This window comes from Coregonus lavaretus, assembly GCF_964263955.1.
Source record: "Coregonus lavaretus genome assembly, chromosome: 29".
Taxonomy (NCBI): domain Eukaryota; kingdom Metazoa; phylum Chordata; class Actinopteri; order Salmoniformes; family Salmonidae; genus Coregonus; species Coregonus lavaretus.
This window is the reverse complement of record NC_140016.1, coordinates 17,670,421-17,686,295: the sequence shown is the minus strand read 5'-3', so window position 1 is coordinate 17,686,295 and position 15,875 is coordinate 17,670,421. Positions and strand designations below refer to the sequence as shown.

Genomic DNA, 15,875 nt, shown 5'->3' with positions numbered 1-15,875 from the left:
ATTGGCATGCTGACTTCAGGAATGTCCACCAGAGCTGTTGCCAAATAATTGAATGTTAATATCTCTACCATAAACTGCCTCCAATGTAGTTTTCGAGAATCTGGCAGTACGTCCAACCGGCCTCACAACTGCAGACCACGTGTAACCACGCCAGCCCAGGACCTCCACATCCAGCTTCTTCACCTATGGGATCTTCTGAGACCAGCCAACCGGACAGCTGATGAAACTGGGTTTGCAGAACCAAATAATTCTGGGGATGTATCTGTCCGTCCTATTGCTCCTCCCCCTGACCTCGTCCAGTCAGAAACCGTCCCGGGAAGCTCATCTGCATGCTCGTATGACCAACAAATGAATATGTATTCCCAGTCATGTGAAATCCATAGATTAGGGCCTAATTAATTTATTTCAATTGACTGATTTCCTTATATGAACTGTAACTCAGTAAAATCTTTGACATTTTTGCTTTTTATATTTTTGTTCAGTGTAGGATTCAGGAGAACTGACTGGCCTGGTAATAGGAGTGTGCTGTTTGGTTTATATCAAGCTTCGGAAGCCTCCATTATATGCTGTTTTCTTTGACAGACCAAAGAGAAGTATGGGAAAGAATGCAAGGTAAGATACCATTTTGTTGGTGCTTTTAATTCCTAAATCCCAAGACATTTGAATAGTGTATTGTCTTTATTATATCAAAACTAATGAACATATCTCACCTCCTTCCTTAGATATGTTCCCTTCCCTTCACTGTGTTCCGCTGGTGTCCAGGAATGAGGAGGCGCTTCAAGAAGACAGAGGTGTGTCAGACCTGCAGCAAGATGAAGAACGTCTGTCAGACCTGGAGTATGGTACGTCATAGATGCATTACCTGCACCACCTTACTACCTGTTCAAGCCATGGCTACTTTGTCATGACTAGAGCTGCCTGTAGGAGTACCAAATCTAAGATGTTAACCCCTCCGTTTTACCAATCCAGGTCCGAGACACCGGGCTGGACATCAAGGATGACGTGCCGAAGTCAGACGTAAACAAGGAGTACTACACATAGAATGTAGAGAGAGGGGTATGGAGGAGGAGAGGAGGCTGCAGCCCTGTTATTTCTGTAATCACAAATTCAACAGCCAGTGTTTTCCCCTGTTACCTCCCTCATCTCCCCGAATCCCTGTGTCCCCAGATAGGGAACTCTGACGAGACACGGCTGGTGGGTCTCCTTTGTAAGGTCCCAGCTCCAGTGAGATGCTGCTTAAGCTGGCCGTACTACAAGAGGAATAGACTCCACATCTGCTCCTTCTGGGTGAAGGGAGAGTGGAAGAGAGGAGAGGAGTGTCCCTACAGGTGAGAATGCCATTAAACGATAGCTTTATCTCTTTAAGCGCTACGGCTGGGTCTTATTTGTACAGTCCAATGACTAAATACAGCCCTGGCTACCTCCTGTCTGTATGATTTGTAATGTCGCTGAAATTGCACTTGATGGTGCTGTTGAGCAATAAATCAACCTACATTGACTGTGGACAACTCTTCCTTCTCGCTCTCTCTCTCTACACCCCCAGGCACGAGAGGCCCACAGACCCAGACGATCTCCTGGCAGACCAGAACATTAAGGACCGTTACTATGGTATCAACGACCCTGTGGCTGACAAGCTGCTGAAACGAGCCTCCACCATGCCCCAACTGGATACGCCCGAGGACAAGACCATCACTACACTCTACGTAGGGGGGCTGGGAGATACCATCTCAGGTGCTGAGCTCAGGTAGGGGTCGGATTGATTTGAAATTGTTTTTTTTTGCTTCCAAAAATATCAGACACAGATAATTTTTTCGGCAGTTTCAACGGTCTGTGACAGGTGGTTGTGGTGTGCTCCTACAGGAATCACTTCTACCAGTTTGGGGAGATCTGGACCACCACCATCGTCCAGAAGCAGAAGCCTTCATCCAGTTTGCCACACGGCAGGCGGCTGAGCTTGCCGCTGGGAAGTCCTTCAACAAGCTCATCATCAACGGACGCAGGCTCACCGTCAAGTAGGGCAGGTAAGAGGTCAAGGGTTACGAGGAGAGGAGATCAACAGAAAGTACTGTATGTCCCTCCTTTCTAACCAGATGGGGACAACCCTGTAGATGGGGCAGAATGTAAGACTTGGTATTTGGGCTCCATGTGACTGTCACCCTAGTCATTCTGTACTGTAATGAGTTGTGACTGACCAGGTCCCAGGCAGCCAGAAGGAAGGAGGCCATCAAAGACTGGGTCAGTGAGATGGGAACCAGACTGGACCCTTTACCAGGACTGCCTAGAGGTGAGTGTCTGATATCTGGGATGCATTGAGAGGGTGTGTGTGTGTGTGTGAGAGCCTGTGTATGTGCAAGTCTATCATTGTTCCTGTTCTGACTGTCTTCTCTCTCCCACAGCTCTCCCCCCACCTCCTGCTCTGGAAGAGCACACTCCTACTAACGACTTCAACCTGGAGCCTGGTACCTCTCCTAATGTCATGAACATCTCCCTATCTCCTGGTACCTCTCCTAATATCATGAACGTCTCCATACTTCCTTGTACATCTCCTAATGTCATGAACATCTCCCTACCTCTTGGTACATCTCCTAATGTCATGAACATATCCCTACCTCCTAGTACCTCTCCTAATGTCATGAACATCTCCCTACCTCCTGGTACATCTCCTAATGTAATGAACATATCCCTGACCCCCACTACCTCCAGGTATCAGTCTCACCTTTGTCCTGTGATGGTTAGGGGAAACTGCTGGCCATACTTCTGCTATATCACTGAGCTACTTCTGTGTTGACCCTGCTATGTGTCTGTTGTGCGTATCACTTATCCCCTTCATGTTTTGGTGGTCCTATGTTTCACATGGGTTTGATGGGTCTCCCTCCTCCCCATCCCATGGGTATGAGACCCCCAGGACACATCCATTACCCTTCCCAGGACCCCCAGCGCATGGGCGCCCATGCTGCCAGTCATAGCAACTAGTTGCCATGGCGATACTTCGCTATGCCAACCAGCTCTGTGGCCGAGATAATTGCTCTGGGCAGAAGTTGCCCTTAGGCACAGATCTTGGATCAACTTACCTTCCACCAATCCTCATCATAGTAATTAGGGGAAAAAACACCTAACTGACCTGGGAACTGCTTCTAGGAGCAACGTCATCATCCTACGTCTTGAGGTTCACAAGGGTGTTACAAAATGGCTGACCACTCACTCAGTTTAACCATATCTCAGCAGTGGATCTGAGTTAACGGTGAACAACTAAAGGTGTGAAGTCAAATCCAGCTCAATCCGGGAATTTGGTATCATAAGTGCGTTCTTTTAAGTTTTTAGGGCTACTGTGTTTTGTGCGTGGTGGTGCATAATGTAATATCTATACCCACCCGTCATTGATCAGTGTATTGAGTGTACATCAGAAGAGTTGTTGAAATGTGCAAAGCATCCTGCAGAGTCGATCTCCTGAAAGGACCATTTTTAGATTCTTATTCATATTATGGATTTGTTTCTCATTTTGAAACAAGTTTCTTTTTCCACAACATCATTCAGTTTATTATTGAAATGTTTCACATATGTTGTCCGCTTATGCCATTAAAACAAGTACTCTATAATTTACATTTAAATTAATCAATATCACACTATCAGTCCTTTATTAACAGGGGGGGGGGTCAGAAAGAGGGAGGGAAGAGTGAATGGGGGATGGAAGGGAGGCAAGTGTTGAGAAATCGGGGAGTGAGGATGGGTAAGAGGGCGTTTGGATGAAAGAAAGGACAGGGAAAGAAGTGACATCATCTCTCCCCTCAGCTGGCCTTTGTTGGCCTGGGCTCAGCTCTGATAAGGAACTGTTGATTGATTCAGAAGATCTCAGTTAACCTCCACACAGGCCTACCCACAGCTCTCATCAGTAAACCATCTTACCATTCACAAGTCTTTTCCTTATGGCACTGACTCAATAACAGAGGGATCACTCGAGGTAGAAGTTGCGCCTAACCCCAGATCTACCCTTATCCTAACATAACCATTAAATAGATTAGTCAGTATTTAGGGGCAACTTCTACCTAACCTGGATCGGTCATCTTTGAATCCAGAGGGATGAGGATGGGTAATAAGAGCAGATTCATCTTCAGTCTTTTAGCCTGTGATGTCACAAAGGTCACGGGAAGTTTGAAGGTCATAGGTGAGCAGTGGGCCAATCACAAGTCGGTGGATTCAGGGGAGTAGTCGTGACCCCATCCCCGTGGTGCTCTGTTGAAGTTGGGCCGTTTACACATGCGGTCCAGGGTCGTACCAGGGAGGTGCTGGGAGTCCAACAGCTCGAACCCCATCATTGGGATCACCCTCTTACTCTGCTGCTGTGGGCCTCCAAAAGGCTTGGCTGCTCTGAGAGAGAGAGAGAGGGATGAATTTGTTATGAGTGTATATTTGAGGAAGGGAATGACTGGGTATATCCAAGCTTGCATAACCTCAAATACATTCGCTGGGTAGCAGATCTTTCTCACTCAACAGTCAGGTCTAAAGTAGAAGCTTTTAGATGTTACGTGATGCCCAGTCATCCACAAAGTTATCCTCTAATGACCCTGCCTGGCCTGGACTAGCGACCTTTTAGGTCAGAAATAATCAACATCTGTTGGGAATTCAGGAAGAAACATTAATAGGAATAATTTGACTATAGATGGAGCGCCCTTCTTCTTCCCAGTTGGCCTAGACTCAATTAAACCCACATCTCGTTAATTAAAGGAGTAAACCAATCCATCCATGTGTGCTTCAGTTACTGAATGACTAAGCACCACATGAGTGACAGTGGACTAATGAAGTGTGAAGTTTAGCCTTTATTCTGGGAGTAGCCTCACACTGTGTGTGCCAGGGTAAGATGAGCCCCTTCGTGCGCCATCGGTCTTTAAGTGGCTGACCCCTCCCCCCGCGTTAAAATAGCCAAATGCCGGAAAGCCACAGTCCAAGGAGGTGCGAGCCAGAGGCGGGGTTACTTTTCAAAGGGAGTGGAAACATGGATGGGCTCCACCATTTAAGATATAATTGTGTTGTTAATTTGATAGCATGCTTCGGTCATCTGGGGCTTTATTTGAAGATGGGGGGGGGGGGGGATGGGCGATCACTAAGCCTGCGCTAAACATGCTTTAAACCTCAGCCTGAGCCATGTTCACTTACTTTGTTGAGTGGGGTCTTGAATTGGTTTTCTTTCCAAAGAAAACGTCATGCATAATATTGTCCTGCCTTTGAAGTGAAGTCCTCAGAGGTCCTTTAGTCTAGTCTAGTTGTTGTCAGGGTTACATCTCTAGTTAGCGGGCCGGGTCTCTACATTTGTGACCTGGCTGCACCTGTTGTTGTCAGGGTTACATCTCTAGTTGGTGGGCTGTAGTGTAGCCCCATGTGGGTTAGTGAGGTGATGAGACTCACCTGTTGAAGCACCTGTAGTTGGCGGGCTGTAGTGTGGCCACCAGTGGGGGCTGGGGGCTGAGCATCGACAGGAGCTTGTCACTTTCACCCAGGGCTTCCCTCCAGGGGGAACAGTAGGACCTGGTTGTCAGGTTGAACTTCTCACAGGGGATCTCCTTCAGGGGGCCCCCGTAGCCTGAGGTTAAAGGTCAGATAAGACTCAGACAGTCCCTGAAAGCGCTTAGGGCTTACACATCTACATAAACTTGTTTGATCTGATGTCAGTCCTGGCTACAATAGAAAGTGTTAAACTTTGTGTCATTCCAGCACAACAAACAAGGCTTAGCTGGCTGTCAAAGACTAACCTAGTGTCAGATCAGGACATGGTTACCCTAAATAACCTAGTGTCAGGTCAGGACATGGTTACCCTAAATAACCTAGTGTCAGGTCAAGACATGGTTACCCTAAATAACCTAGTGTCAGGACATGGATATCCTGACTAACCTAGTGTCTGGTCAGGACATGGTTACCCTGACTAACCTAGTGTCAGGTCAGGACATGGTTACCCTGACTAACCTAGTGTCAGGTCAGGACATGGTTACCCTGACTAACCTAGTGTCAGGTCAGGACATGGTTACCCTGACTAACCTAGTGTCAGGTCAGGACATGGTTACCCTGACTAATCTAGTGTCAGGTCAGGACATGGATATCCTGACTAACCTAGTGTCTGGTCAGGACATGGTTACCCTAAATAACCTAGTGTCAGGACATGGATATCCTGACTAACCTAGTGTCAGGTCAGGACATGGATACCATAAATAACCTAGTGTCAGGACATGGATATCCTGACTAACCTAGTGTCAGGTCAGAACATGGTTACCCTGACTAACCTAGTGTCTGGTCAGGACATGGATATCCTGACTAACCTAGTGTCAGGTCAGGACATGGTTACCCTAAATAACCTAGTGTCAGGACATGGATATCCTGACTAACCTAGTGTCAGGTCAGGACATGGTTACCCTGACTAACCTAGTGTCTGGTCAGGACATGGATATCCTGACTAACCTAGTGTCAGGTCAGGACATGGTTACCCTGACTAACCTAGTGTCAGGTCAGGACATGGATATCCTGACTAACATAGTGTCAGGACATAGTTACCCTAAATAACCTAGTATCAGTACATGGTTACACTAAATAACCTAGTGTCAGGACATGGATATCCTGACTAACCTAGTGTCAGGTCAGGACATGGATATCCTGACTAACCTAGTGTCAGGTCAGGACATGGATATCCTGACTAACCTAGTGTCAGGTCAGGACATGGTTACCCTAAATAACCTAGTGTCAGGTCAGGACATGGTTACCCTAAATAACCTAGTGTCAGGACATGGATATCCTGACTAACCTAGTGTCAGGACATGGATACCCTAAATAACCTAGTGTCAGGACATGGATATCCTGACTAACCTAGTGTCAGGTCAGGACATGGATATCCTGACTAACCTAGTGTCAGGTCAGGACATGGTTACCCTAAATAACCTAGTGTCAGGTCAGGACATGGTTACCCTAAATAACCTAGTGTCAGGACATGGATATCCTGACTAACCTAGTGTCCGGTCAGGACATGGATACCCTAAATAACCTAGTGTCAGGACATGGATATCCTGACTAACCTAGTGTCAGGTCAGGACATGGATATCCTGACTAACCTAGTGTCAGGTCAGGACATGGTTACCCTAAATAACCTAGTGTCAGGTCAGGACATGGTTACCCTAAATAACCTAGTGTCAGGACATGGATATCCTGACTAACCTAGTGTCTGGTCAGGACATGGATATCCTGACTAACCTAGTGTCAGGTCAGGACATGGTTACCCTAAATAACCTAGTGTCAGGTCAGGACATGGTTACCCTAAATAACCTAGTGTCAGGACATGGATATCCTGACTAACCTAGTGTCCGGTCAGGACATGGATATCCTGACTAACCTAGTGTCCGGTCAGGACATGGATATCCTGACTAACCTAGTGTCCGGTCAGGACATGGATACCCTAAATAACCTAGTGTCAGGACATGGATATCCCGACTAACCTAGTGTCTGGTCAGGACATAGTTACCCTAAGTAACCTAGTGTCAGGACATGGATATCCTGACTAACCTAGTGTCCAGTCAGGACATGGATATCCTGACTAACCTAGTGTCAGGTCAGGACATGGATATCCTGACTAACCTAGTGTCAGGACATGGATATCCTGACTAACCTAGTGTCAGGACATGGATATCCTGACTAACCTAGTGTCAGGTCAGGACATGGTTACCCTGACTAACCTAGTGTCAGGTCAGGACATGGATATCCTGACTAACCTAGTGTCTGGTCAGGACATGGATATCCTGACTAACCTAGTGTCAGGTCAGGACATGGATACCCTGACTAACCTAGTGTCTGGTCAGGACATGGTTACCCTGACTAACCTAGTGTCTGGTCAGGACATGGATACTCTGACTAACCTAGTGTCAGGTCAGGACATGGATACCCTGACTAACCTAGTGTCAGGTCAGGACATGGTTACCCTAAATAACCTAGTGTCAGGTCATGACATGGTTACCCTAAATAACCTAGTGTCAGGACATGGATATCCTGACTAACCTAGTGTCCGGTCAGGACATGGATATCCTGACTAACCTAGTGTCCGGTCAGGACATGGATACCCTGACTAACCTAGTGTCTGGTCAGGACATGGTTACCCTGACTAACCTAGTGTCTGGTCAGGACATGGATACCCTGACTAACCTAGTGTCAGGTCAGGACATGGATACCCTGACTAACCTAGTGTCAGGTCAGGACATGGTTACCCTAAATAACCTAGTGTCAGGTCAGGACATGGTTACCCTAAATAACCTAGTGTCAGGACATGGATATCCTGACTAACCTAGTGTCCGGTCAGGACATGGATATCCTGACTAACCTAGTGTCCGGTCAGGACATGGATACCCTAAATAACCTAGTGTCAGGACATGGATATCCCGACTAACCTAGTGTCTGGTCAGGACATAGTTACCCTAAGTAACCTAGTGTCAGGACATGGATATCCTGACTAACCTAGTGTCCAGTCAGGACATGGATATCCTGACTAACCTAGTGTCAGGTCAGGACATGGATATCCTGACTAACCTAGTGTCAGGACATGGATATCCTGACTAACCTAGTGTCAGGACATGGATATCCTGACTAACCTAGTGTCAGGTCAGGACATGGTTACCCTGACTAACCTAGTGTCAGGTCAGGACATGGATATCCTGACTAACCTAGTGTCTGGTCAGGACATGGATATCCTGACTAACCTAGTATCAGGTCAGGACATGGTTACCCTGACTAACCTAGTGTCTGGTCAGGACATGGATACCCTGACTAACCTAGTGTCAGGTCAGGACATGGATACCCTGACTAACCTAGTGTCAGGTCAGGACATGGTTACCCTGACTAGCCTAGTGTCTGGTCAGGACATGGTTACCCTGACTAACCTAGTGTCTGGTCAGGACATAGTTACCCTGACTGGCCTAGTGTCTGGTCAGGACATGGTTACCCTGACTAGCCTAGTGTCTGGTCAGGACATAGTTACCCTGACTGGCCTAGTGTCTGGTCAGGACATGGTTACCCTGACTAACCTAGTGTCAGGACATGGTTACCCTGACTAACCTAGTGTCTGGTCAGGACATAGTTACCCTGACTGGCCTAGTGTCTGGTCAGGACATGGTTACCCTGACTAACCTAGTGTCTGGTCAGGACATGGTTACCCTGATACACTCTACACATTAGCAGCCAGAATGTTATCAGATATTCTCAAACACTGCTTTATAAACAAACTGTCAATCAAAAGAGTTGCCTCACATTGTCCTTCCTGCATACTCATATAGCAGTTGTTCTGATATACCCACTTGGGTATACTCAAAAGGATATTTCACCCCGAAATCAAAGTTGATAATTTCCGTACCTCATCTGAAGTAAAGCTGAGCCCATATTCTAACCTCTGAATTAGGGGTGACCTAGTCCTGTTTACTAATCCCTTCTGCCAACCTCTGAATTAGAGGTGACATAGTCTTGTTTACTAATCCCTCCTGTCAACCTCTGCCAACCTCTCCCCTCCAGTGTTGCCAGCTACCTGGGGCGATGACATTGGGGCTGCCCTTCTGGGCCACAGTCTTCTGTAGGGTGGTGATCAGGCCGTGTTTGCCTGGCATCATATACACCTGGTTCTCCTTCCCCTTCTGGGGCTCTTCTATGGTCTGGGAAGGCATGAGCTCTGGAAGGCCCTGGACAGGGACAGAATAATGTTCTGTGTTAGCTCCATGTCAACTCTGTGTCTTTACTATTTCTTGTTGTGGACATTGTGTGAAAGCTGTACATAGATGGCTGGTGTAACACTGTTGAGTCTTCTTGCTCTTATTGGTCTATGCCTAGCAGCTGACCTACTAGATGCATTGTCATGGGAACGTTTGTCCATTGGTCATTGACCAATGTTTCTTATTTCTTCCAATAACCCTGTCCAAGTTGTCGTCCTCAGAGGAACCGTGAGAGCGGACAGGCCAAGGTGTCCCTGCCTCATCAAACACAGCTGAGTCATAAATCCAACAGGCTAACAAGCTGCTATACTGCTCGTCAGGGAGACAGGTCTGCAGGTCTAACAGGATATCTCACTGGTCATGTCTCTACCACGGGAGATTGGTGGCACCTTAATTGGGGAGGACGGGCTTGTGGTAATGGCTGGAGCAGAGTAGGTGGAATGGCATCAAATACATTAAACACATGGTTTGATGCCAATCCATATGCTCCGTTCCAGCCATTATTATTAGCCGTTCTCCCCTCAGCAGCCTCCACTGGTCTCTACAGTATTGCCTTGTTGTTTTTTCATATAAATAGAATGTCTTTGAACATTGATTGAACATTCTGTTCTGCATTGAAATGGCATGGCCTCTAGAGGAGAGATGCAAGGCTGTGTATGTGAGAATGTGTGTATGTGTGTGTGTTCTTACATTACTGTACAAGTCGTTGACTTGGTTCTCCAGAGTGAACTGCTCCACCCTCTTCAGTCTCTCCTGGAACATGCGGGAACCACGGTTGGACGGAAGATTCAACTCTTCCATCATCACATCCTTGGGTACACTGATCTTCTTCCCCAAGTTCAGACCTCCTGGTATACACACACAAAAGCACAGAATAAAGAGTATTATATGTGTCTTTCACTAGGTCTCAAAGTACTTTCCATTGTATGGTAACTCACCCCATTTACCACTAAAGAAATAATCAGGGGAAGATATGAACTGACAGACACAAACAGACAGATGCTTACAGAAACCAAGACACTGACAGCGACACAGACTCAGATCTGAGAATAGAATCAGATTTATCTGTTTGGCTGGTACAATGGCACCTCCACCTGCTGGCCCGTGTCAGTCAGAGAAACCCAGTGGATGACGCAACAGACAGAGAGAACCCGGCTTCCCCCAGCAACAGGGGTTGCCTCAGGACTCATGCCCCCTGAAGTGTTCTGTATGTGGGAGATTAAGGTCTATTCTTACTCTCAGCTCCAAACGATTGAGGATCAACTGACCCAAATCATAACCCAAACTATCATACCATCACTAATCCACAAGCCAAGTGTTGAGTTTACTACCATGGGCCAAATGTATCATAGTACTACTCTATTGCAGTTTTGGAATATCCCTGAGAGTAGAAGGGTGTGTAATGTTTGTTGTGTTGCATGGGTAACTGGGTATATAAATAGAATGTTTGGAAGAAGCAGCTCTTATAGGAACTCTCTCTCTCTTTCCTCTCTCTTTCTTCTCTCTCTCTCTCTCTCTCTTTCCTCTCTCTCTTTCTTCTCACGCTTTCCTCTCTTTCCTCTCTCTCTCTCTCTTTCCACTCTCTCTCTCTCTCTCTCTCTCTCTCTCTCTTTCCACTCTCTCTCTCTCTCTCTTTCTTTCCTCTCACTCTCTCAGTGAAGGGTTATGTGAATTCCTGCCTTATGCCAGTTGCGTTGTCGACAGGAGTTGCCTTTTGACGGGCCTGTATAAAACCCACCAGCCGAGGGTCGATCACATTATGCTGAGTCCGATTGGTCTGATGCCAACGCCTGTAACTGGTTGCGACCATCGGAAACAGACAAACAGAACCACACGGAATGCCTCCTGTGGAATGTCCAGCCCTCTGTGAGTTCTAACCCCAGAGTTCTACTGTATAGCTTCTTGAGTTTAAGGGTTTACATCCCACGTGCTCTTAGCTGTGGAGAATGCTTTGATGCTTGATTATATTACTGATGAAGTCCAGAGCTGAGATGACAGAGACAATCCAGCCTATATTAATATATACTTATAAGTATGAGTGAGTAATAATTGCTTAACATATATCAAAGTTAGTGCTAATATGTTACAACTTGTGATTCACTTCCATTCGACAGTATATAATAATAATAATAATAATATGCCATTTAGCAGACGCTTTTATCCAAAGCGACTTACAGTCGTGTGTCTGAACGGTTTGCTACTGGTGTCAAACCTAATGTCCCACCTCTGGAATTCAATCAGATGTATTCAATTCCATCTCTAGGCTGAAAGACATTCAAACTCCGCTGTTCTCATAGCTTATTTTCCCCTTGGGAAGTCATTGAAGTATATTCAGTTGAAAGGTCCATAGAATTAAATAGAATAGTAATTGAGTATACAGTGGGGTCTGAAATTATTGACACCCTTGATAAAAAACATGAGCAATAATGACTGTATAAAATAAATAATTCAAATATTAAATTTTTTGTATGCTGAAGAAAATGGGGAAATTATAATATTTTATACTAATACAATTGCTCAAAGAAAGTTTTAACAAGAAATACAAAATTAATCTAAAAAAAGGTATGGGTCAAAATTATTGACACCCCTAAAGATTCTTATGAATAAAGTAGTCAAAAGTCTAGCATTTGGTCCCATATTCCTAGCACGCAATGACTACACACTTGTTGGATGCATAACGTCCCCTGTTATTGGTAATGGTGAGAGGTTAGCATGTCTTGGGGGTATGATACTTGACCCTATGTAGCTTTGTCACTCTTCATTATGTTCATCTTTATCAAGGGGGACAATAATGTCGGACCCCACTGTATCTCTAAGTTCTTACCTCCCCTGGCCTCTGAACACAATGCCTTGGCCTGCTGAATCCTCTGCTTGGCCAGGTCATCATACGCTGATTGCATCTTCCTCTGGTGTGGGACAGGTGGTGATGTGGATGGATTAAGAGAGGTTAGGTACTGGTTTAGAAATCCACTTGCTCAAATTCACCATTTAAATATTTTACAAGATCAGTAGGCTACTGTAGATTAGGCAACAGTTTGTCACTCAAACACATAAACATGCACATACACATTAATTAATCAAAGTACAGATTAAAAATAAATAAATCTGTCATGTATGTAAACATGAATAGAACTCGTGAATATGTTGTTTAAGCACAATATATTCTCTCCATCTTATTTAGAAAGTCCCTTAGAGATTAGCTTTTTTCTGGGATCGTGAACTCTGAACATCACAATGAGATCACTGCTCCAGGCATAACCCCATGCCTGCTCCCCCTCAGTTAGGCTGCTAGGTAGATAGATAACCAATAGGATGTGTGAACACAGAGAAGTAACACCTGGCATGTAGATGCCATCTTCGCCCACATCTATTGACATCTTCACACTGCACTGTGCTGGCCAACAGCCAAGTTGGAGTAAAACCTTGTAGGTTTCATAGCTCAACCCCAGATCCTGCTGGCTGTGATTCAGTCTTACCTGTCTCGCCTGTCTCCTCTCAAAGATTCACCAGTAAAGGTGATGTGAAGTGATATGAGGTGAGTATATCGCTGTGTGGTTTATCCTCCCTGAATCCGGGATGCTTCCCTATCCCACTCTGACGCTTCTCATCTGCGAGGCAACAGTTTGTATACCAGTGATCCCTCAACGCTTACCTCACTGGGTTATTTTAGCAGAGGCGAGGGGTGAGAGAGCCAGGAGCGAGGGGGGTGTAGGGAGATGAGAGGGGGGAGTAGGGGGTAAGGATAAGGATCTACATCTCTGCCCTCCTGTGTCCATGATAATAAAAATCTGATCCCCTCTGTGTGTGTGTGTGTTTGTTTCTGTGTGTGCTGAGAGAACAGCTGCTGACTCCGTGCAGACAGTGACACTGAGCCCTCAGACACAGAGACCAAACATTCAGCTGCTCCTTGGCATGACAAACAGATAGACACACACACACACACACATGCAGGATGATGTCAGGAGGATGCCCACCTGTGGTTCACAGTAATAGACGGCAGAATCTGTGAAGTGCCAGTCAAAGTAATGAGATCATTGGGGTGGAAAGGTCATAGGCGGGTCAAGGGTCAAAGTGCCTGACAGAGTTGTATTTTAACACCTGTGCGATTTGCCCTGCCACCTCATTCTCTGTGCTGCTCCTGTTTTCTGGGGTCACTTCACATTGACAGAAGACCATTGATGCATTGTAGAGCTTGTGTTTCCATATTGATTTACTTACAAGTCGTTTTTCCATTCACTGCTGTCAGCAATAAGTGCTCAGACATTCATTTCATTTTCTCTAGTCTAGCTGATCACCACCACTTGAGGTGATCATCAAATGCTTACTTACTGTTTTCATGTAAACCTTTTTACTCATTATTTTATGAGATCTACTTTTCTAAAGCTGTAACCTATGTAATCCAAAGGTTGTTTTGAGACATATATCAATATCAGAGTTTTTCTCTGATATGGATGTTTTCTCCATAATAGTCATGAGATTGCTTATAGATTGTCTCACCATTAGAAAGTCTCTACAGGCCCCTCTCTGTCCTGACTATGTACACAGACTCAGTGAGCATAGCCTTGCTATTAAGAAAGGTCACCGAAGGCAGACCTGGCTCTCAAGAGAAGACAGGCTATGTGCACACTGCCCACAAAATGAGGTGGAAACTGACCTGCACTTCCTAACTTCCTGCCAAATGTATGACCATATTAGAGACATATTTCCCTCATATTACAGAGATCCACAAAGAATTAGAAAACAAACCCAATTTTGATAAACTCACTTATCTACTGGGTGTGCCATCACAGCAGCAAGATTTGTGACCTTTTGCCACAAGAAAAGGGCAACCAGTGAAGAACAAACACCATTGTAAATACAACCCATATTTATGTTTATTTATTTTCCCATTTGTACTTTAACTATTTGCACATTGTTACAACACTGTATATATACATAATATGACATTTTAAATGTCTTTATTCTTTTGGAACTTCTGAGTGTAATGTTTACTGTTAATATTTATTGTTTATTTCACTTTTGTTTACTATCTACTTCACTTGCTTTGGCAATGTTAACATACGTTTCCCATGCCAATAAAGCCCTTAAATTGAATCGAGAGAGAGAGAGGAGAGAAATGTATTTACACATTGTTACAACACTGTATATATATACGTAATATTACATTTGAAATGTCTTTATTCTTTTGGAACTTCTGAGTGTAATGTTTACTCTTAATATTTATTGTTTATTTCACTTTTGTTTACTATCTACTTCACTTGCTTTGACAATGTTAACATACGTTTCCCATGCCAATAAAGCTGTTAAATTGAAATTGAAATTGAATTGAATTGAGAGAGACAGACAAACAGAGAGACAGGGATGTACAGATACAGATTATTGACAGTACGTAATGATAGTAATTAGACATAATAAGACAATGAGATAAGGCTGTGAATGTAATCAAATCTGCTAGACAGCTATTACAGACAGCTATTGTAGACAGCTATTACAGATAGCTATTACATACTGCTATTATAGACAGCTATTATAGACAGCTATTATAGATCTGAGGTGTGCCATTCTTACCAGTCCCGTCTCCTCAAACCGCTTTTTGTCTGCACTGTCTATGACATAGATCTGGAAGATGAAAATAATGAACCAGAAACATCCACATAGTTATCCAAAAGTATCATTTCACCATAGCCATGACATATTTACTACATGCAATAATCATCCTCTAGGCCCACAACATTTATATCATGGGATTGTTGGGAATGGCTGTTCTCCTTACAGTAATGAGCTACCATCTCAGTAATACAGTAATGAATTACCATCTCAGTAATACAGTAATGAGCTACCATCTCAGTAATACAGTAATTAATTACCATCTCAGTAATACAGTAATGAGCTACCATCTCAGTAATACAGTAATTAATTACCATCTCAGTAATACAGTAATGAGCTACCATCTCAGTAATACAGTAATGAGTTACTATCTCAACATGAGGATCATAAGACAGAATGGTTGCTATACTGCAGTGGATCTGAATGACCCTGTTAGGTACTCACCAGTAAGTCTGTGTTTTCGAGGTATTTTTTCCAGAAGGGTCTGATCTTCCTCTGTCCTCCGATGTCCCATACGTTCAGCTTCATTCCATGTGAGGCAGAATACCT

At 44.7% G+C, this 15,875-nt stretch overlaps 1 protein-coding gene and 1 pseudogene across 2 annotated transcripts; one reads left to right on the top strand and one right to left on the bottom strand.

Moving 5' to 3' along the window:
- Positions 1–904: 904 nt before the first annotated feature.
- On the top strand, positions 905–3,594 carry LOC311104561 (pre-mRNA-splicing factor RBM22-like; annotated as a pseudogene). Its single transcript, XR_014615831.1, has 7 exons — positions 905–916; positions 970–1,056; positions 1,168–1,328; positions 1,544–1,744; positions 1,861–2,021; positions 2,196–2,284; positions 2,397–3,594. The product of XR_014615831.1 is annotated as a pre-mRNA-splicing factor RBM22-like (transcript).
- Positions 3,595–3,766: 172 nt separating this feature from the next.
- LOC311104560 (myozenin-2-like) lies at positions 3,767–12,619 on the bottom strand (the record flags this gene model as incomplete). The annotated part of the gene is made up of 6 exons (XM_084146436.1): positions 3,767–4,365; positions 5,401–5,575; positions 9,539–9,689; positions 10,410–10,613; positions 10,808–10,914; positions 12,544–12,619. 6 exons carry the CDS (start codon positions 12,617–12,619, stop codon positions 4,179–4,181), a joined length of 900 nt encoding a protein of 299 aa, XP_084002562.1. The 3' UTR covers positions 3,767–4,178.
- Between the last annotated feature and the right edge of the window lie 3,256 nt (positions 12,620–15,875).